We start from the raw sequence: 23,508 nt of genomic DNA on the forward strand, positions 1-23,508 counted from the left end.
TGTGTGTCAGACACAGAGAGTGATGTAAGGGAGTCACGCATACTGTGCGAACATCCCGTTACCTGCATGTCTGTTTGCATTTGTGCATGATCTACTTTTGTCAGACATGTCAATGCCTGTGATCGAGAAGGGACAGCACATGTCACTATGGAGTCAAACAGCATTTGACAAGCTCTCTCTCTCTCTCTCTCTCTCTCACACACTTTGTGTGTTTTGTTTGGTTACTCTTAACAGTGGTGTTTATGTGGCGTCCTTTGGGTCAAAGACACATACGAGTGGAAGTGGGGAGAGAGCGGCAGAAAGAGAGACAGAGAGATGGAGAGACAGAACAAGAGAGATAAAGAGGGGAGGAAGAGATGAGAAATAAGAGGTTTGCAACCAGGGGTTATTGCTTTTCTAACACTGTGTATTGACTCCCCCCCATCAGGGGGTGGCGGTAGGGGGTGGGGGTGGCGAGGGTGCAATGCCAAAATCCCCACACCCACATTAATCTTTCCTAACTTTTGTTGCTGTTTGTTGCAGTTTACAATGAAGAACTGATCAAACAGAAACAAAGTCCCATGGAGCACACGGACACAGCAGCTGGCAGCCAAAGTATCCGGTGCCTATGCACTAATTGGCATCTTCCTCTTGTGAGATGCTGGGGGAGAGGGGGGGGGGTGCGGACAAACACGCACACATAAGAGCACACTCCACAGCTGAAGGACGCGGGGGCACGGAATAAGCCCAGACAAGCGGTGCGAAAAGTGGAGTGGAAGCAAAGGTATCGATCAAAGAGAAGGAGCAAGTGTAAACGAAGGAGAGCAAGACAGAGAGATTCGGGCAGTATCAGAGTGTCAGATAGAAGGATGGGGGAGCGACGGGGAAGCAGAAGAAGACAAGTCAAGGAGAATACAGAGAGGAACGAGGCGTAATCCCCCCATGCGGAGTTTAATGGTTCGGTCCAGCGGTCGAGGGCGCTGGCAGGAGGTCTGAGGATGGATCAATCCAATCTCTTAGACAGGGGTGGAAAACTTTTTGTCTTTGAGAAAGAACGGCTGAAGGGTGGAGAAGAGCAGTGAAGACAGAGAGAAAGTTGGGGTAAGCAAGCAAGCGAATGAGAGACAGAGGGAGAGAGAGAGAGAGAGAGAGAGAGAGAGAGAGAGAGAGAGAGAGAGAGAGAGAGAGAAAAAAGTTGAAAGGAGACTTGAGGTGAACAGTTAGGTTGGTAGGGAAAATAGGAATTAGCTCTGTAATGCTGTTTGACCATGCAGAATGCCTGGGCAATGCAGAGCAGAGAACACGCTGAGTTTGTCACTCGGAGTGCCAGTCAAACTTTAATTAGAGCTGCAGAGTTCATGCATGGGGGAATAACCCTGTAGGTGGACTGAGCCAATCCAAACCACGGCGATACGAAACAAAGAAAACAGAGGGAAACGGAAAGAAACTGGCACAAGATTTGCAAAACCACATGCATAAGTGGGGGTATAACTCAAAGGTTTCATCCCGATACGATATTATATCGATTCTTTGGAGAACTATACAATATTTGCAAATAACACAAAGTTTGCCAAGATGCGGTTTCGATTTGATTAAATTCAGGGGCCTGTGATCGATATGAGACGATATCATATGCCCATTTAACAAAATCAGTTACATTCACATCAACTCACGAAAAGACCAACCAAAATCTGATTTGACAATCTTAATACTGGGCTCTTCCAGACATTTAAATAACAATGTATTCTTTCTATTAAAAAGAATACACGTTTAATACACAATGTGTCAATGAGGTGCTATGCTATGTGTATATCAGTAACCCCGCGATCTTTCCTTTATAGACCTTTACCTTTATGTTCACAGCCTTTTTTCAAAGACAGAAAACATTTCCTCTCTTCCTATCCATCCGCCATCACTCACTTTTACCACCACCCCTTTATCCCTCCATCCCTTCCCTCCCCCTCCTGGTGTAAATCACATCAGTGAGCGGAGCAGAGAAATCCCTTCTTTCTGAGGGAGGAGATTAGGAGTGAGCACAGACAACTGGATTTAAATAAAGATCACCTTCCCTACGGGGCTCATGCCTAAACTGGGAGCGAGGACGGACCCACTGTGGACATCTACTGTGTGTGTGTGTGTGTGTGTGTGTGTGTGTGTGTGTGTGTGTGTGTGTGTGTGTGTGTGTGTGTGTGTGTGTATGTGTGTGTGTGTGTGTGAGGGAATAATAGTAAGAGAGAGTGTGTCTGCATGTGTGTGGCATGTTGATAACTGCACTATAAAAGCAATCTGCACGGAGCATCTCCAGCAGAATATAAAATGAGATTTTCTTTTTTTTAAGCTGACAAAGTTCAGAGAACAATCATACGTGCACAAACACAGGCACACGCGAACACCTGCCCAATAACATGCAAATACTGACACCTGAAGGTCAGCTGCGGCTCTCTCCTGCTGAACTGTAATGCATTGTGGGAGAAGGCGGAGAATTTATTGTTTGTTCCCTGAGCTCGCCTTATCGGAGGTGTCACATGGAGTGAACCCCACCGCCCCAACCCCACTCCACCGCCTTCACTATCTGGTGTCGCTGTAAATTCACCGCCCTCCTTCTCGCTCCCCCACCAACATGAAGTTCCTGTGTCACATGACTATCACATGGCGGACAAACAGAATACTGGACACATTTGGTGCTTGATGTCTTAACTGACCAGCACAGTATAGATGACGCATGCTCCCCAGGATTCCTCCATATGGCAAATCCGTTTGCATGCAAACACACAATCATAGCAATCACAGTATCTGGAACAGTATCGGATAATTGGAAGGACATGTTATCTCAGCCAGTAAGTAGTGTTGAGACTGTCAGAGACCATTGTATGGATCAAAGGCATCTCAGCACTCACTATAACAGACACGTATTATAAATCGGCGCTAAAACCATTTGAGGAATGTGTTGTTCCCCAACTGTGACATTTTGCTACTTTCTCTGTTTTATCTAATTGAAAATTGAATATCATTGGGTGTTGGACAGTTCTTCAGACAAAACTAAACATTTAAATTCACCTTGGGCTCTATGGAATTGCGATAAGATGTAGACAGATTAATCAATACTGAAATTAGTCAGCTTTGAGGACAACAAAGAGCAGTTCCTCAGCAAGCAAATTGGTGCACTTACAGGGTCATGGCCTAGTTAAAAACCTCCTCCAGACACATTTTAAGACATAAAAATACTCAGCTTTGAACAGTTATTTGTGTCTTTGTTTTGTGTTTTTTTTCCCCACACAAAAAAGTTCAAACATTGTTCATTTCAAAAGCTTAAGTACCGGACAAAAGATGCCTCATGCTTAATTGAAAAAGTCCATTCTCAGTGTATGTGCGCTGGAGGTTCAGGTTTACACATCAACACTCGAGTAAGTTGAATACTGGACCACGATCATGATCATATGTGCACAACTTAAACTCAGATTTAAAGCATGCACAGAAACTTTCCGTTCTAGTGTGCAACCGTTACACATTGAAGCTCAAACATCTAGGTGAAGAAAAAGAGTGGAGGTGGACTTTATTAAGTGTAATAACAGCACATTTCAAACATGCATGCAGAGGCACTAAAACACAAATGCAAACATGCAAAGCAGAACACTCCTATCCTGACTCGCACAAACACAAACAAAACGACAAACAGCCAAACTTTGTACTCAGGGAAAGAACAAAAGAACAAAGCAGAGCTAAAATCAGAGCACTTACCATGCATTATTAATAGTGTACATTGGGTTTCCCTGAATAACAGGCCAGAACCCAGAAAACGAGTCCCTTCCCCGTTTCTGGTAGATTGATTTCAAAACTACCAGAGTACTGGTATGTTTTCATCAGCACGCTTCCAAGGGGCGACACTAATACCTCCTCAGCGTGGATGTCGTTGTATGAGATTATTCACAGTTTATCCTTGATTTAAGTGGAATCCCTTCGCTGTGTAATCAGAGAGGCGGTTTATGCATTCATTTAGAGAGTTATTGCATATTTTTCTCAATGCCACCCTATTCATTTTTCTATGTTTACATTGCCTTAATAAGAACAAGAGGCAATTCCTCATCCCACGGTGCTCTCTGTGGTCTTAAGCAAAACAAAAGTTCTACTCTAAAATAATGCAGGCAGCACACTCGCATAGTACAAGCGGGAAACTCCCTAAATCCATCATAGTCTGTCTTACAAGCTCCTGCACTGGGGCTCTTGGAAAATCGTATTACTATTTATTTTTTACTTCCCCGGGCAAAGCCGGCCTTGTCCCGACCCTTTCGGCGGTGGCAGTGGCCTGACACTGTATTTGCCGGGAAAAGTAATGCATGTTAAAGTTTAATGAGACAGGGGTTTTTTTTTTTCATCTAGGGGGGGGTTTTGGTTGGAGCTGAAGTGGACCTGAAATGTTAAAGTCGGGCCTCAATCAAAAAGAGGCAGGTACGAGGAGAACAGGGGCTGGAAGAGTTGAAGACGCAAAGGAGTGAAGAAGAAAAGAAGGAAGATGTAGTGCTTTGAAACGGCAGTTTGCGTTACCCATGGTAGAGATGGCGGAGAAGAAAAGAGCGAGCGAGTGCGAAGGGAAAAAACAACAACAGGTGACCATCTTGATTAAAGTGATACGACAGGAAGATTTGAGGAGCAGACAACAAATATTGAGAAAATAACAGCAGTGGTGAATACACAACTACTCTCTCATGGACCGCAGGCAGTAAACAAGAGTGAGCCCTGGAGGTTTTCTTGGAGCGTCACGACTCTAGACGGGAAATAAAGGGGGGGGGGGGAGGGTTTATGCACCGGAGGAACGAGGAGAAGTTGTAAAGTAAGTGAGGAGGCACAGAGAAGCGGAAAAGGAAAAAAGAGAGAAGAGAAGAAGGGGACAGATAGGAGGTGAAGTGTTGTTTTGCTCACTGGCCCGGTCCTCCTCTGGCCCATGATTCATTGCAAATGAAATGTCACCCTGGCAGGCAGTAATGCAGGCCGGCCCGCTCCCCTGCAGCCTAATTGAATTTTACAGCCATATAAACAACAGTCAGCCAGCGGAGAGAGAGAGAGAGAGAGAGAGAGAGAAAGTGAAAGAGAGAGGTTATTGATGCTGGTGTTTACAGGTGGAGGCTTCTGATGTGCCATCAGAGAGAGTGTACGGGCCTCTGGGGAACCATAGCACAAAGCACACAGATGGAGGGGACGCCAAAGCAGGCCTGCCACTAACACGACTCCCTCAAGACACACGCACAAATACACGAATAACCATGACACTAAAACTGTCTGCGCTTTGAGACACGTATTAGCTGAATACTACAACAAGCTTTTTACCAGGTTTACCAGAGCCACTAGTCAAAGTGCAACGACGACCGACGATAGCACAATCCACTCCACACTTACAAAAAAAAAAGAAAAGTAAAACACTTTTTCGATTACGCTTTATTTCACTGCTCCCATAGCTTCGCAATAATTTCCTAGAAAATAACTGATTGCGTAATTGTTCTGGAAAGGTTCCTCGGAATGAGTATGTCATTTGGTGCTAATTACGCTGAGAGTCTTTTATTGAGAACACAGCAGCTCAATAAGAGCAAAATTGTTTGTTTTTTTAAGAGTTACAGCAATCAAGCATACAATTTAACAAATGGAGAATAAAGTCAAAGTTATAATAAATTAACCTTTACTTGAGTTTAAATGGATATCAGTCCCCTTTCCCAGGCTCATTAAACAAAATCTCCATTGGAAGTCTTATACAATAAATGGAATTACATAAACGCTAAGATTTCCTGTATGTTTCTTAAATTTAAAAGAGGAGTTGCTGCTTATGTGTATTGTCTAAAAAATATATAGTTCTTTCCAGAAAATTGTTTTGTTATGAGGAAATGATCCATACATAATAATTCCTATGGAAATAAGCCACATGCTGAATACTTGTCAACGACATTTCACTGTAAACTGTGCTTCAGCGTGTGCATCCTCGTTGGTTAAGGAAGATGTGCTGGCAGAACTTTTTCTGCAGTTGACAGCCACTGAAGACGGTATAGAAACAGTCAGCACTGTCCCCTCAGGCAGCCCCGGGGGCCAGGTCAATTTGTGCTATCCTGTTAGAGGACATCACCTCCAACACAGCCGGACAGGTTGGCAGACAGAGGGAAAGGCATCTGCTGCACCAGTACAGACACATTCCTGCAGCTGTGGTTCAATTTATTAAATTTATTTCAATGAACAAATTGGATTGAGGGAATAAAAATCACTTTTCTCTAATAATGCTATCAAATATTGAGTAAATACAAGGCATGCTTGAAATTAATTGTATTACTAAGGGGTATACCGCTTTAATTCCACTGAAATCAACCCATTCTTTCATTCTGAATATTACCAGTCCCTAAGGGTACGCAAGATAATCCTTAAAATACTGAAAATGTAAAAGCTATAAAAGCCACAATTAGCTCAGCGAGCTCAGCAACGGCAATTCTATTGTGAGAACTGACAAGAGATGACATTTAATCTGAGGAAAAAGCAACACAACAACTGACGAATGCCACTACTTGTACAGTTGATCTTACTGGGATATCACCCCCCTGGGTCCCTTTCATCCCAGGGTGATATGTGCGCCTGGAGGATGAGGAGAATATAAAAGAGGAGAAAGTGGTAGTCTTCAGTTAATTTATTACCACCTACAGCTGCGGCACAGCCTTCTGAAGGCCTCCCTGACGAGCGCACTAACAGATTCTACATATAGAGCAGCAGCCTTTGAAAAGGAAACTAACTCTAAAGCTAGCAAGTATGCTCTTCATGAAATCAAGAGGAAACTCTGCCTTTTGTCACCGCTTGCCAGATGGGGAGTTGAGCTGGACACACACACACACACACACACACACACACACACACACACGCACGCACGCATGCCACATACACACAGCTCTTTGACTTGCAAACCCTGCTACTGGTGGCCAAGGACTATTAGGTATCATTGCATATTATCACGTATTCCATAGACAATGCAGGTGTTCAGTCGTGGCCTTCCAAGCTGTAAATTGAAGTTTACAAACACTAGATTATTAATTTAGTTGATTAATTTGGAGTTAAAGCATTTTTCTTTCCTTGTCATCTTGAATGAGATGGTTCTGTAGGAACCAGTCATGGTGAATGTCTCCCTGCCTGCTTATTCATCTTCCTATACAGCAGCAGGAGTTTTTGCCGTCCGTCCCTCTTCTGCCCGTCTGTCTTTTCATCTTATAGTTCACTAGCTGGCCTATCTGCCTCTATCTGCCTTACAACCGCTGCCTCATAAACTGGGACCAGATTTATCCTTGTGCCATATGAGAATAACGACGCGGGAAGAGATGAGGCTGGCTGGATGAGATAGTGGTGAGGACAAATAAAAAAGGTGAGGGGTTAGGCTGCTTGCATGTGCGTGTGCAAGCATGTGCATTGCATCAGGTCGGTAAAGACTGAAGGTATGAATAAATATCCATCACATACCTTCGTAACAACCTGACAACTAATATCTTTTTAGTTTTATTTTATGCATGTTTTTTTAAAAAAGGTAAAAGGTAAGTAATGTTCATCAGAGAGAGACAGGATGTCGGACTATTTTCAGATTGAAAATACACTCCCAACTGTGTGTGTGTGTGTGTGTGTGTGTGTTTATGTTAGGTGTCCCTGGCTCAGCAGGACTCCTCGCCTCCCTGATGACTGTGACCTTCCCTCCGAGCAGGGGGTCCTGTTTATCTCACCCCCCTCCAACCTGTTCTACGGTCTCCTCCTTCCTTTCCTTGAACCTGACATCCTTCCTCCTTCCCTCCACCCTTTCCTCTGTCATCCGTTGATCCACCCGTCCCTCTCTCTCCCTCTGACTGGATGAAGCTTGCGGTCCTTGATCCAGCGCACGGAAAGGGGCTTCATAAATACACAATCCATCACCGGCAGCGGGGCCAGTTAAAACCACATGACACGCACAAATTGATTTTGTGTGTGTGTGTGTGTGTGTGTCTATATATGTGTATGTGTGTGTGTGTGTGTGTGTATGCTCAGTGCCACGACAACACATTTATACAGTAGAGACAAACAAAATATGAGCATTCGACTGCTTATGTACACACATCACTTGAATGAGTTTCCATGCGTAATGAGGAGTGTTGACAAACAGGTACGTGTGTGTGTTTGTGTATTTCCATCCAGGTGTTATATACACATTCTCACAAAGACACAGTCCACTACACTGAAGATATTCACAGACCCAAGCAAAACGTACACACGAATAGAGGAAAACAGTGCAGAGGCCAAACGGTGCGATGTACAGCTTGTGTGTACACATGTATGTTTAGCATTAGCACGTTGACCGAGAATCCCTTGTGCCAGATTCTCTGAGCGTATGACGATGTGTGTTGCCTGGCAAAAGTGCACATGGGCAGGTGTGTGTGAACTCGTGTTTTCCTGTGTCCGATTTTTCAATCTGTGCAAACACGGCGACGGTTCACTGCACCACACAGACTCTGACTGTTCCGCACTCCGCCCTCTCAGTGTGTCCTGTGTGATGGATGATAGGGAGGGAATATAACTAATTCAACAGTACATTTACATTGTTCTGGATGGAAAGCAACGCAACACAACACACAGAGAAGGGAGGAGGGAAAGTCAAGCTCCTGCCACCGACGAGCGTGGCGGTTACATGTTGGTGTGCATTTGTGCGTGTGCATTGCTTGATTAGCAATTTATTAAAATAGTTGAACATAGGGGACTGCAGAAAAATCATGAACTATCCATCTTCCACATCACCTCTTAGATGTCTGGATGTTTGGAAGACTTACTGGATCCAGAAGATCCACTTTTGGCCGAGCCGTATTGTGACAAGCAAATGACAACCAGCAAGGCTGAGATGGGCTGAGGCAAACTCCAAACCTTAAAAGCGAGACGATGCAACATTTGAAAGAAGACTCGCTCTTCCTCTGACCAATGAAAAGTTACATTTATAAGCAACAAACAAACTCAGTTTTAAAGCTGCAGTCTTTGGTCGGGTGTGACCAGTAGCTTAATTTGACTAATGTTAAAAACTTTAGACATCTTCCTCTCTACGGGTGCTACCTTGACAGTTTTTAGTTGTATCATTTTACTTACTCTTTGTGGTAGATTCAACTATTACCAAAGGTATTTTAAAATAATTTAAACTAAATTCTAAGTTTTCTTGGATCCGCTGTCTTTATGTCCTAATGCATTTTGGCATTAGCCTGCCCATTCATGGAGGTTCTCTGTGTACAATCTGAATTAAATAGCAGACATATTTGCATCCACTCAAAACATCTTGGCGAGCGGCATAGTCGGAATCTGTTGCAAAGGCTGCTAGGAGACGAGGATGGTGTGTAATCTGTGTGGGCAGTTGCAGTATAGAGTATAAGCAGTTTGTCATGTGTTTTAATAAGATCCTCACTTCAAATACAGACAAAGACAATAAGAGTGTTACATAGAGAAACAGACGAGAGATTCGGGCGCTGGGAGTTTTGTTTTGTTTTTCATTCTTTAGAGACACTTCTGAAAAGATTTTATTTTGTATTCACAAGGCCACTTTTTCCCTTTGTTGCTCAGTGGTGTTCATCACATCACAGGAAATTAAACCGCATAAAGAAAAGACAATAAAGGCTCTGCGTCTTTCAGGCTGTCATCTCTCAATTTGTGTGCGAGTGAGTGTGTTTTTGGGCAGTCCTGCTTTGCTAATCTTGAGATAACCCGTTTCAAGGTTATCAAAAGAAGTCTCATATAGTGTTAAGAAGGTATTACAAGGAAGGGAAAACAATTAAGACAATGCATAGTAAAGGGTTAATCAGTAGTTACTAATGTTTTTGACTGGTGTCCTCTTACTGTGCACTTGTGACCTCTTGTCATATGTTTAACTTGGTTAAGATTATGATTGGCCGAGGCCAGATGTGTAGCTTTAAGCTTTTACTGATTACCTTATGTTTCGGCTCAGTTTGTCCGTCTGTCAGAAGGGTTACAGAAAGTCGGCTGTAAAATGCTCTGGAAATAAATGAAACAACACATCTTCTTTGTAGCGTCCATGTTGTTTCCACATTACGACTTAAAGACTTCCCAACTCATGAAATCGGACCATCCGTGTGCTAACTCATGTCAGCCATCCCCTCTCTCCCTCCCCCTCACTCGTTGTCCCCACCCCTGCTCCCCCGAACAACCCCAATCTCCCGGTGAGCCAGTGGACCAGAGGCTCTGCAGGAAACCTCTATACCACAGCACTGTGGAAATGTCACCCATAACACTCGCCTCAGGATGCCAATCACTTCACACTGCTACCCACCGTGAGTGTGCATACGTGTTTGTGAGAGAGAGAAGTACCAAGGGACACGTCCATGTGTGTAAAGAGAGCGTGTAACAATTATTGATATAGTGTGCGCACAAAATCCCCCTGATCTCTACTAGAATATAAAGTAAGATTTAGCCAAAGTGTACGCCTGGATTTATGTTTTTATGTTTGTGCTCAGCGTTGTGGGAGCATCTGAGGGCCTCTGAGTGCTAATGAGCCTGTCCATCCAAGGGGATTATGGGTTCTCTAGTCAATATGAGGACTGCAGGTGTTTGCGGGACTATGCATGATTATACATCAAAACAATGAGTGTGTGTGTGTGTGTGTGTGTGTGTGTGTGTGTGTGTGTGTGTGTGTGTGTGTGTGTGTGTGTGTGTGTGTGAGCGTGCTGAGTGGTAAGCAGAAGACAGAAACAGATGGAGTGGGTTATGGACAAATAACGCCCATGAGCCTGTGAGAGAGTGGGAGTAAGCCCAAGTCTGAACACGCATATGTGGTGTTGTTTGTTTCTGGCCATGCACGTGTCCAAGAAAGTCTGATGTACATTAACACGCATATGGTGAGGGCGTGTGCATTTGTGTGCGTGCATGTAAGGGGGAGGATCTGGTGCCCAGAGGCGCAGGTGTTCCTAAAAACGCAGTCAATTCTCATCGGAGATCCGTTTTTGAATAGGTATCAGTGTGTACCAGGGAGGGTGTGTGATGACAAATGACAACAACATGAGGAAGGCAGGGGGATGGAAAGCCAAGCTGGCAGAGCCTGCCATGCCAGGCTCGCTGTGCAGCCAGGGGGGCGGGCACTCTGTCCTCACGGCAGGCCCCTGAGCCGAGCTGTGAATACAGAGACAACAGCCGGCGCATACACACACACACACACACACAGTCCCTTATGCAGAGTAGCAACAAACAGTCATCGCATCCTGTCACATGCAGACACAAAACTGTACCAGTACAATAATTGGGGTACAGGTTTGTGAACCGCACAGTGACTTTTCAGTTTGTAATGATGAGCACAGAGCTTCAACCATTTTGGTGTGTCCGAATGACTCGTGTGACTTCAACATGTGGACAATCCAAAATAAATGCCAGAGAACGCCTCGCCAATAAGGAGAACTGGTTGAAAAAAATTGTCAAGACTCATTCTGCCAATCCAGTCACCTTTGACTTTGCACTTCTAGATTAATTTAGGATATTATTTTTCATTTCACTCCTGTGACCATGATGAGATCTGCATGCAAAAATGTATTACTGCTTGAATGCCATTCCTGTTAAGACTTACTTGTGAATGAGAGCATGAGAGCATGCGTGTGTGCGTGCGTGCGTGCACCGCTGCGCTCGCCGTCTTTCGAGCATTTCGACTGAATAAGTACGTTTCTCAGAGGTTAAGTGGGGGCAGACAGATCTATAGACCTATCCCACATCAATTTTGAACAGATGGAAAGTTATTAATGGAAGTTGAATGGGGATGGAAAGAGGTGATAGTGGGACAGCAGGGCAATTGCTCGACAGTGCCTTCTCACCTATAATATATATCATTTTTAACAGGAGTGGAAGGATGCACATGAATGTCAGGCAGGAAGCATGCACATGTGTGTGTCTGTACATGTGTGTAAGTTCCAGACTCTGTTCCCTGGAGTCCAAGAAAGTCTTTCAAGTCTTTACATGGAAACATGTACGTCTTGGGCACCAGCGTCCTTCTGATGAGTCACATCAGGGCACACACAATTTCAATGTCTGACATGAACAGAATCAGAATGCACTTTCAGGCTAAGAGGCCGTGTGTCTTCCCCCAGGACACTCAGGACAATATTCATTTTACCCCCATCAACTTCTATCCTAATGTTTTAAATATCAACATGGATATTGATATTATCTGATGGTTTATTTGGCTTAAGAAGTAGGATGGTTTTCTCAACCAATAAAGAAACACTTGATTTCACTGGATATCAAGTAACATACAGTCAAGCTGCGTCTCTAAATATATGTTTGCTGCTAAATAACACAATTTCCTCTCAGGGATATACACACACACATTTCTTACTGTGCTGGGCTACAACTCATTTAAAACCCTACAGTGAGTAATGTCACACTCAGTTCATTGGGCAATATGGAAAAGTTGATGAATGAATAGACAAAACCGATGGAAAAAGGGGAAAGAAACTGTCACTACAAGGAACAAACGTGTCTTAATAATCTGGTTTTATGCCTGACTGACATCACCCGTCACTTCCTTATATCCAAGGGTTTCTCTTTCAGGATATTTCCCTCCTTAACTGAATGTTTGATTCAGCTCAGTGGTCATGAGTGAGGCAGAGAGAAATGAAGCCGTCATGTCGGTTGAGTTAGCAACATGATTAAGCAGGATGCCAACCTTTTCTAACTTTGATGCAGTCATGTCGGCTGTATTTAATTCATGAGTATGGTGTGAAATATTGAAAGTGGTAAGAGGAGTCAGAGAGGAGAGGGAGGGGCGGAGGTAACGCGTTGCAATCTGCAGCTTTATCCCGCCATATCACCGCTTCTGCCTGTGGCCAAAGTTCCCTCATCTTTTTCTGGGTGTTTTTTCTTCCTCCATTCTCTTCTTCTTATCATCCCCCCCCCCCCCCCGTGATTTGCACTTATTCCTCACTTCCACATCTTTCAACCCCCCCCCCCCCCTCTCACATGTTACTCCCCCTTCCCATTTACATTACCCATCCATTCCCATCTCTCACGGGGATCTCTCTTCACCACCATTGTGTGCGTTTGAAATCCTCCTCAGCTTTTACAACTCATATTTTATACATTCAGCTCTTATGCATAGCAACTAACAAATAGCAACCACTAGAATTTTCTGACTGCAAAACTGTATTTCTCCTTCCTCAACTCCCCCCCCTTTACATTTACATTTCTTTCCATACCCATAATGTCCTCTGATTTCTTTTTTCCTTTACTTCCTTCCTCTCTTGCCTTGCCTCGTCCTCCCTAGGTGAAGGGAGGCAGGGGGAGGATGAATGGTGAATGCTCGTCCTCCCTCCAGCTAACATTTTCAATAACCTAGGGACATTTTAATGGTCCTACTGGCAGCGAGCATGCGCATATAGGTGCATGTAAGTCTATGTGGGAATGTTTCCACATTATTATGAGTGTGTGCAAGTGTGTGTTGGTCCGAGTGTGTGTTTGTGCCGGCTGCCCACTTGTTGTATGGCTGGCCGGCTAAATAAATACTTCAGATGCTGGGCTGAAAAGAACACATTTGTCCTTCTCCCAGGAGAATGTGAATTATTTAATATGAAAGCTGGGGAGAGAGATGACTAACAGCAGCGGGTGATGTGGCTAGAGAGGAGAGAGATGGAGAAGGATGGAGGGAGAGGGAAATGGGGGGGGGGGGGGGGGGGGGGGACCAGATGGGCAGGGGTGGCATCGAGCCAGGGAGAGCTGGTATAAAGTAAAAGGGGCATGAAAGAAGAGTCCGACTCTCGAGAGAGAGACAGTGGGGGTGGTAAGTGATAGTGGATTTGAGAGGCTTTTTGTATAAAAGGCACAAATCAGTCGGAGGGAAGCGAGGAACAGGTTTAGGTTTTGGAAAAGAAAAGTCAAAGAAGAAAATACGAGGCGACGTCTGTCTGATGCGAAGAGAGTTAGGGTTGATAAGGACATGACAAGAAGTGACAGAAGACAGAGGGGATACGAGTGCGACAGAGGGAGCGACTTCAGAAACATATGATCGGTCTCTCTCTCTCTCTCTCTCTCTCTCTCTCCTCTCTCCCTCCCTCTCTCCCTCCCTCTCTCTCTCCCCTCGGGCAGATTTCATCCAGTTAACCTGACTCACCCTACTCACCCCATCTCACCCTGCCACATGGTCTCCACAGGAAGCAGGGAAAGAGGGGTGGAGAGACAGAAACAGCAACTTAAGAGTGACTACTGAAAAGAAAAAGGGGGGAAATGAGGACAGAGAAGCAAGATGAGGAGGTAACGGTTTTGAGGAAGTCATGAAGCACCGCTGAGATCAGTGGGATAGAAATTAGGTGTACATATCTTGGGTAGGGGAGAAGGGGGGGGGGGGTTAACGGGGAGGAGAAGGAAGGCGTGTAGTCAATTACAGAGGGAGGGAGAGCAATAGGAAGGAATAGCAGGGTGGCGAATGTGCCTGGAGTCGGATTATGGAGCAGCAAACAACAGAGATAATAAGAGAATCTGCTGAAGGCACGCGCTGCACTCGCTAATTATATGGAAAGAGCAGCCTGCCTTAATTAGAACAGGATGGAGCTCATGAGTGTGACAGAATCACACAAATACACATGAAACATAGCATTTGCGAGGTGAATTATTACATCCTCCCCCCCCTCCCCGTGTGTGTTACTGCTGGTGGCCTTTCATAATGAGTTCGGAGAACATGTTGGTGCTCAGGGTCAAGATGTAACAATGCTGCGTGTGCACGTGTAAGTGTTGCTGACAGTGTAGAATCACCTTTTGCCTTCGCTCTCCATGTCACTTCTAACTGATCCGTTTATTTAATTATTTTCTACACCTTTATTACACATGAGGAAGCTGATAACATCCTCCTTCAAGTTCACAATTAGAATTCTTTCTACCGTTTGTTTGTGGCAACTTTTAAAAGAGATAAATGAAGGGAAAATGAGAAGAATAGAATGTTATGACTACATTTACACATTCATTCAGTTACTATGTGATAAATCTGATATGTTAATTTAGTGCATGCGCCAGTCAGTGTGACTACACAATGAAGAAAATAAGCATCCCAGCATGCATCGCAACGGACTAAAGTGTGCATTAGTGTCACGTTAGGTGTGTACCTGTGCTCAACAAAGTTCCCACTGTTCCACATTTCATCTGTTGTTATAAAATGACTTATCCAGAGTGAAATGTGGTTCAAATGCAGGCGAGTTTTTGTGCGTTTGAGGAAGCCCTCCTGCCACGTCTGTTGCTGCGAATACAATTTAAATCTTTGCTTCGGAGAATTATACCCGCTTGTGAAACATGTATTTTAAATTAAAAAAAAACATATATAATTGCGAGCCAGTGTTATTCTTTAGCTGACTCCTGTAATATGTAAATATTCAAAATAACATAAAACCATCATCTCATATTTACAACCTGGGAATTTATGGAAAGATATGAGTTATTCCTTGGGCTATTAGCTGTACCTGTATTTAATAATGCTGCCTGTATCACCATTAAAAAAAGCACAGAAGACAGATGTTATAATCTGAAGAAATCCAGGTTTGCCTGGGTCGGACTGTTACATCGCGTGCACAACACTATATGCTTACACCATTATCAGTAGTTACTCACTGGCTACTCAATGTTATTGACCTGCACTGAGAGGCTTAGTGCATTTGCACTCACACACTTAGACCCAGGAGTAAATAAGACGTAGTTACAGAACCTGCATACAAACACACACACACACACACACACACACACAAATTAGTGTTATGTTATGATCGTCTGCTGTGCATTAATTGTATTATGTTTCACAGCAGTCAGTCATGCTTGTCCCTCCAGAAGCATAGGCGCAATTGTGTCACACATGCACAAATTCCCTTAAAAACACAGTGCTGTGTTGTTGCACGTACCACAGCATGCTACTAAATGTGTGTCCTCTCTCTACGTGTGTGTGAGCAGTCCCAGCGCAATTCTTCAGTTTAGTGGAGCATTACGGCTGATCAATAGCTCTGGTGCAGTGGGAGATGTCGGAGGTTGGGGCTGCATATTCATACCATTAGGGCTGAACTGAGAAATGAGGCACTGCATGGGAAGTATGTGTGTATTCAGGTGCATGCGTGTGTATGGGTAGATGGCTCTTAGGGACTCATGACAGGCCCTGTCACCTAGTAGACCGTACTGTTACGAGCTTACTTAACTGTACCCAGGGAAGGTCGGGCAGCAAAGATACAGCATAAGATCTCTTTCCTTCTCTCTCTCTGGGCTTCCTGTCTTCATTGGTGCTGTCACTGGGATTTACCATCCTTGTCTGCTCGCTCCTTTTGGCAACAAGCCTGTCCTATTCGCCCTTTACTTCTGCTTTTCCTTCAAAACTTTTTATTCTCCCGTCACTATTTTGCTGTCCTCACTTTCCAGTGTTTCCTGACTTTGCTCACAGCTCATCACTCTTCTGCTCCCAGTGTCTGTTGCTTTGTTTCTCTGTCAGATTGTATTGTCCTCAGCTCAGATCTTTTTTTTTGTAGACAAAGCATTGTTGGTAATTACAAAAGAGCAGGTCAAGCAACACATACTTTGCTTGCACACAGAGCAACTGCTAATATCAGTTGGCAGTTGCTCATCTCCAGCTTTCAAACACTTACTGAAGGACCAGGAATTCTGCAACACAGCAGCAAGTTCTGCATGATCAGCGTAGTTGATTCTACTAACTTTGCTGCCAATACTTTTTCCATTTTGTGTTGTGCCGAGTGTGTTCCTCAGACAACATGCAAAACTACATAGAAAGACGTGTTTTATTAGTTCCTTGTTAACTTTCAGTTTAACAGACAGATTCTTTTCTTTCCCTTGTTTTTTGTAAATTCTGTCCGTCTGTTCTGTTCCCTTCCAGGTGTCCTTTGTTTCTTACCCACCTGCCTGTATTGCCTTTGTTCTACTTTTAAGAACATCTTAGTCATGCAATCCCACAATTTCTACCCACACTTCTTGGGCCAGATGCATAAAGTTCTGTGTATGTACAAAGCCAAAAATAGGCATATGCATCATTTCCCTTAGCTTTATAGATTTCAAGTTGTGGTGCTGTTTGACCAATCGTAATCTTTGTGCAACTCGGCGCATGAGAACGAGCCTCATTTCCCACAGTAGCTATAAAAGTATGGCCCTTGATTAAACCTTTTCCATATCAGTATTTCTGCCGGCTCCACGACTCAGTCAGAGAAGGCAATTTTGCGAATTGTACCACATTGTTTGATGTTCTCAAACAAAGCCAGAGCAGCTGTCATTCTGCACAGCTCTCATTATGTGATCTAGAAACAGTCATCAGTAGTGATATCTCAATCCTCATCAAATGTCGGAAAGGTAATCAATGATTTAATTCATGGCACATAAAGAGCTTCACAAAACGGGATACAATGAAAAAGAAATGAAAGTATGCCTCGACACGTAACGTGAACACAAAGAAATGATAAATCACACTAAATCTGATTAATATTTGGGACAGTTTTACACCTCATTCTCACTGCAGGTTCTTCTTTTATAAATGCCAATGTATAATAATAATAATAATAATAATAATAATAATAATAATAACAATAATAATAATACATTTTATTTACAGTAGATGCTAAATTATATAAGTGAAATTAAAAACATTTAAAATAATAATAACAATTAGAGAATAATTAAAGAACATAATAAGAATGACATTAATTATAATTATAATTAATTATATAAATTTAAATAAATAGGATTTCATCTGTTTAAAAACGTTCACGTCTGTCCTTCTCTAACACTGATTGGTACTTTATACACTTACCTCTTTAAAAGTCGGTGCTCTATTTCACTCTGTCTCTTACCTCGCTTGTCTCGCCTTCTACTGTCCTCTATTTCTATTCGCTTTCAATTAATCACATATATGGGCAGAGGGAACGCAACAGGATCAAATGTTCTGTTATTTCCATGTCTGTCTTTATCGCCTTAACATTTGCTGTATGTCCATACTGTAAATCACACCCATAAAAATGCACCGCTGGCAGGAGGAAACAAAACAGGACAACAACTCAGAGCTCAGCACTCCCACTAAATAACCCCCTGCGTTACGATGCCCACAGTCTGCTGTCCAGAGACTACAACACCCACGTAGCATTGCACAGATGGGGTGTGAAAGCCAACAGCAACAGTCGGGCGATCAAACTGCTGCTGCAGTATGAGCAATGGGTAGTGACAAAAAATACCAATACCGTCCCCGTCAGAGTGCGTGTGTGTGTGTGTGTGTGGGGGGGGGGGGGCTTTCAGGCTACATGTAAATGTTAGAGGAGAGGCTGTGGTGTTAAATTCAATAGGGCACAGTCGAAGAGTACATTAGTCACTGTGTTCACACCATGTAGTTCAGACTTTTCAGCCTTACGGTTCACACACCACGCCTCACATGTCGATAAGTGTGATAACACTCTTTGGACGTACGCATGAAACAAGGTTACATCACGGATAAGTCGAGGCCCTCAGCATTGCTGTCATCATTGAACAATAGCTGGCATGGATTGAAATTGAATGCGAAAAGCCTTAAAATAACGTCCTTGTCCTCGTCTAGACGCTGGTTAACATTGCATTCTTTTCTACTATTCTCTTACAGTATCTGTTGGGTCTTCACAGCTACAGTGTCTCTCTTCACACGGATCAACCTTTCCGCTCTCTCGTCTTCCTTCTCTTCTTTTCTTATTCTGTCCTCTCCAACATGAACAGCCTCGCTTCTCATTTGCAACTTCTCTCCATCCTCCTCTGCTTCAAGTAATTCTTGATGAGCAGATCACTCATTTCTTCCATTTCTTTGTTTTTTAAGTTGAATAGTTCTGGAAACGGGCAGACGTATCATACTGTCTTGGCAGATTTCTGCAAATGTTTCAAGAAAATGCAACTTCCAGGGTTCAAAAATACTCAGAAATGTATTTAAAAGCTGATTTTTTTTTTGGATTGTATTGTTACTTTCACTTTACTTCATACCAGAGAAATTGTTCACAGTTTTATGTTATTCTTGCAAAGAACTGAAAGACATCAACAATACTTGAAGTCAAATCAACTCCTCCCTCCCTCCTCCTCCTACCGTCACATCTGCTTTGTAAACATTTCCTTGTTCTTTCATTCATTTGTTTAGTTCTCCTTTCCTCACACAATACCTTTCTTGTTCCTGTTGTTGCCCCTTTTGTTTTCTGGCCTCTTTCATCTACCCATGCATCCCACTGTATATTTATTTATTTCCTACCTTCACAGCTGCTGTGTCCCTCCTCGTAGCCGGCACTGCAGCTGCACTTCCCAATGGGCACCTAGCCATTCCCCCTCGGCGCTGCAATGCATCCTGGGAGGGCTGTCGGCGTCCACCTCAGAGTTGTTGACGCAGGTGCCACGCACTTCTACCAGCGTGGCGAAGGCCGCCTCAGCCACCGTGTCGGGGAACACTGCCAGGTTCTGCACAGTTGCAAGGCAGCGTTTGTAGTACACTCGCACGGCCACTAGGGCCACGCAGGCGCCGACGTCCTGGAAAGCCAGGTGGAAGCCCTTGCGGTTCAGGTGGCCGATCTCACGCACCTCCGTGTTCAACTTCATCTTCCTCTCGCCCAGGTCGCCCTGCGTGAAGCTCTCATCGGCAGCGATGGTGTCGATCTTGGTGTAGCGGTCCTCTCGGGTCACGCCCCCGAGGTCCCTGTCCGACTCGACGTACAGGAGGTTGAAGGTCTCCTTGCACGTTCCCGCCACACCGGGGATGCTGTTGCAGTCGCGCAGCGTGAACTGGAGCTCCACGAATATGCGCTGGCCACCCCGGCGCGTCACCCAGCCGGTCTGCAGCCAGTTGTTCTGCTGCAGGGGCTCCATCACGTTGCACACCTGGTACGTCCGGATAGGCTTATACTTCTCATCTACACCACTAATCTCCTCCCACTGGAGAGATAAAAGGTCGGGGGGGGGGGGGGGAGAGGAGAGGAGAAAGGGACAACAAAGAGGATTAAAAGGGAGAGTTGGAGGTGTACTCAAGAGGATGAAAGAAACCGGATGCGAGTCAATGGTATGGTTAAAAAACACAGAGGAAGAAACGGCGAGGAGTGAAGTGATAATATGAGGGAGGGAGAAGACAGAAAACAAAGCGAGGTGTGGTGGGCGGGAAGCAGCAACGGATAATGCAAAAGAAAGTCAAAAGTCAGAGAAGAATACAGTCAATACACGTTAACAGTCTAATGACATAATCTGATGAGTGGGTGTCTGAAAAAACATCGGCACTCAGATTCCTTAATAACGTCACAGATCAAATAAAGTGCACAACCCAAGTCATTACATCAGCCTTGAGTGGTGTTTCTGAAATTATGGGTCAGACCTTAGGCGCTTGCTCAGCCGGTGTCTTTGTCACTAAAAGTGATGGCATTTGAGAGGAGTACTTTCGCCTACACACTGCTGATTCACTCCCAAGAAAAGCCTCAACATGTACACCGAGATGAATCGAAGTTCCTGAAGTTGAATGAAAAACATTTTGTTTTGAAAATGGTGCTGGGATAAAAGGGGGTTTAAGTCTTTTATGGATTTGAATAATTCAGAAATATTTAGTCCATCTCCTCACAGAAGTTGTTGAAAGTGAAATGACTGATGTAGAATTCATTCTAGATATAACCGGCAGTTGGAGCAATGTACAAATGAAGAAAGTATTAGGAGGTGGGGGGGTTTAGAGAAGGGAGGGATTTACTCAAACGTCTCACTCGTAGTAGTAGTTTTTATTGTGACAGCGTTTCTCATCCCAGATTTATTTATTCAAAGTTCTTTCTTGTACGTTTCATTGTAATTCTTTCAAAGCTCACATCACAAACATGGCTTTTATATGTCCAACAATCATAAAGTTGTGTTTGGCCATGAGCAGAGGACAGCAAGCCTTGAATAACTTTAACAATTGGCGGATGTATGAAAGGTTTTGTCTTATTAACATATTGTACAAGTTTAATTAGATGAAACCATCTATATGCACTCGAAGTCATTAATAGTAAGCACATTGTACCAGTTCACTATTGTTGTATTAAGTTATTGGTGTACGTTATAGGGTGTTACAATGTTCCTCTTACTTAAGGAGGTATTAGGAGGTTCTTTTTATTAATGATGAGGGGCTTTTTTTTTTTTTTTTTTAAAGTTCCAGCTCGCCACCGCCCGTCACATGATCATTAAAATGACAGTCATCATTTCCGTACGGTATCTTAAAATGTCCAATAGTGGCAGAGTTAGTATTTTTAATGAGAAGGTTTGCAGTGGAAAGTGAGGAAAACCTTTAATATATATATTATCTGTCCAGTGGATAAACGATTACAACTCCATGTCTCTATTTGAGTTGCTCGATGACTCTGACTTGACAGAATGCAAAGTACATTGAGGTAAATGTGGATCTCTCACTCTGTCTCGCATACCCGAGCATACGCACGCACAGCAAACCAGACAGTGAAAACAGATTATCTGTGATGGCAAAGTGATAAACTGCACTCCTGCCAAGGTGACTAAATCAAAGTGGATGCAGTGTGTTCTATTGGGGATGGTAGGCAAGTCACACAAGTCCATTAATCTTAAGATTTAGCTTTGTATGAGGTCCAACAGGCACCTCACGCTGACTGTGACTCAACACAAACTGCACTAAATGTGTACACCGCTGTTTATATAATAGACACCTTGGGTGCATGGAAAGGCCAACCTCTAAGTGGGAAGTGGGTGACAAACTGCTTTGGCAGTGGCAGATTAAAAAAAACAACTAAAAAAAACAAAAACAACCTCCTGCCTTTGTCTTGCAGTCATAAGTTAGTGCTAAGGTTTTTACAAGCCAAATCAATCGATACGGAGGGGGACCATTTATCCGTGGCAGCATATCTGTGTGACTGGTTTGGACACTGCAGTATCGTAGCCTGCATAACAACCATCGATTAATGATAATAATAAGCTCTGAACTCGGTGAGAAGAGAACACAGGGGGAGAAAGGAAGGGAACGATGAGCGGAAGAAGGGAAACAGCATGAACAGAGAGAACGGGAGGGATGGAACTGGGTGGTCTGGGCCAGCTGTTAGGCAAGCAGGTGTTTGGTGGAGCCGAGCGAGCTAACAAGCACATGTACAAATAAGCAAACAAACAAACGGCGACGATGAAAAGATAATGCACACTTACTCCATTGGGGGGGTAGGACGTCCAGCCCAGCTCTGCCTGAGTCTCTTTAGAATTTAGCAGGACCACTGCAGGAAATAAAGGGGGAAGACAAAGAGAGAAGAACAGAGGTCAATTTAGTTTAGGATTATAGAGCCCGCATTTATTTTATCTCGTCAGTATGAATAAGAGTGTCAACAGTGTTCCATGAGTGCATGTCAAAAAGGCCCGATAAAAGGATCATGAAGAAAGTCGTTTTGAATTTACAAGTCAAGCAATGTAAGTGCAACATGATGTGTTACATTTGGAATAATGAAAGAAAGCCATTAACACCGCAGCAGGCCTGTCAGAATCTGGTGAGGGCCAACGTGTCCGTTGATAAGTGCATTAATACCATCTGTTGAGGACTTACAGTAAGCCGGACAAAGAGCTTTCCATCATCCGCCCGCGTCGACAGTAAAAACACACCAGAGGCCGCAGACAAAACACGACCACAGAGCGTTCACAACAACAGGCCGAGAGACAAAGAGTACCCTCCGTGAGCTTTCAATGGCGCGGCGGAGAAATCGCTACACTTAAAAAAGGTGCATGTTCAATTTGTTTCCCTTTCAGCACCATGGACAGGGAGCAAGCTCAAGCTTTGAGTCTGTATTCAGGACCATGGACAGCTATGCAAGAAATAAGGGTAGTGAAGTCTGAGAAAACATTACTGCTGATTTAGTATTAGTTGCTTAAACAAAAGACAAAGTAAGGTGGCTTTCCCGACTAAAGGAACTTGTAAACGTTTAGTTGACATTAAAATGTTTTATGTGCAAGTATTTCTCTCTTTTTTCTTTTTATTAAAAGTGACCTTACCACAATATCAGTTTACATTTACACTATTACTCACTTTGACTACAATTTTGAGATACTCTACTCAGTAAGTGTTTCCGTGTGATGCAACTTATACTTATCCGTTTACTCCACTGCATTTATCTCACAGCTATAGCTAACAGTTATTCTTCAGAAAATATATTTAGTTTCTTTTGATAGTTTCTGAACATTTTGTTGCTAAAACATCTATACTTTCACTTACAGTTTATACAACGTAAATGAAATCTGCAACTTATCTGTTTTTTAATTAATTTCTGTTATGCCCATCATAACCCAAACTAAATATTTTGTCAAACCAACGGCCCAAAACCCAAAGAGCTGAAACAATTGGATAGTCAATCAAAATAAATAGGAACACATATTTGGATAATCATAAATCATTTTCAAGCCAAAGCAAATGTGAGGCTTTAGTTTGTCACTTAGAGTATGACTGTAAACTAAATAGATGTTAACTTGTGTGACGGTTGGTGGGAGAACCCTTCAGTAACTTATGTTGGGCTCTGAAAAAATACAACCATAATATCCCCAAATCCTACTGACAAC

At 43.5% G+C, this 23,508-nt stretch overlaps 1 protein-coding gene across 1 annotated transcript in view; it reads right to left on the reverse strand.

Annotated features, from left to right (window-relative positions):
• epha10 (EPH receptor A10) overlaps window positions 1-23,508 on the reverse strand; it is a 142,959-nt gene that overhangs the window by 86,505 nt on the left and 32,946 nt on the right. Inside the window, 3 exon segments of the mRNA XM_029442741.1 lie at window positions 19,202-19,262; window positions 19,264-19,875; window positions 22,117-22,181. Of these exon segments, the coding sequence (XP_029298601.1) occupies window positions 19,202-19,262; window positions 19,264-19,875; window positions 22,117-22,181 (738 nt within the window).

The sequence above is a fragment of the Cottoperca gobio genome, chromosome 11 (genome assembly GCF_900634415.1).
Source record: "Cottoperca gobio chromosome 11, fCotGob3.1, whole genome shotgun sequence".
In the NCBI taxonomy this organism is placed as follows: domain Eukaryota; kingdom Metazoa; phylum Chordata; class Actinopteri; order Perciformes; family Bovichtidae; genus Cottoperca; species Cottoperca gobio.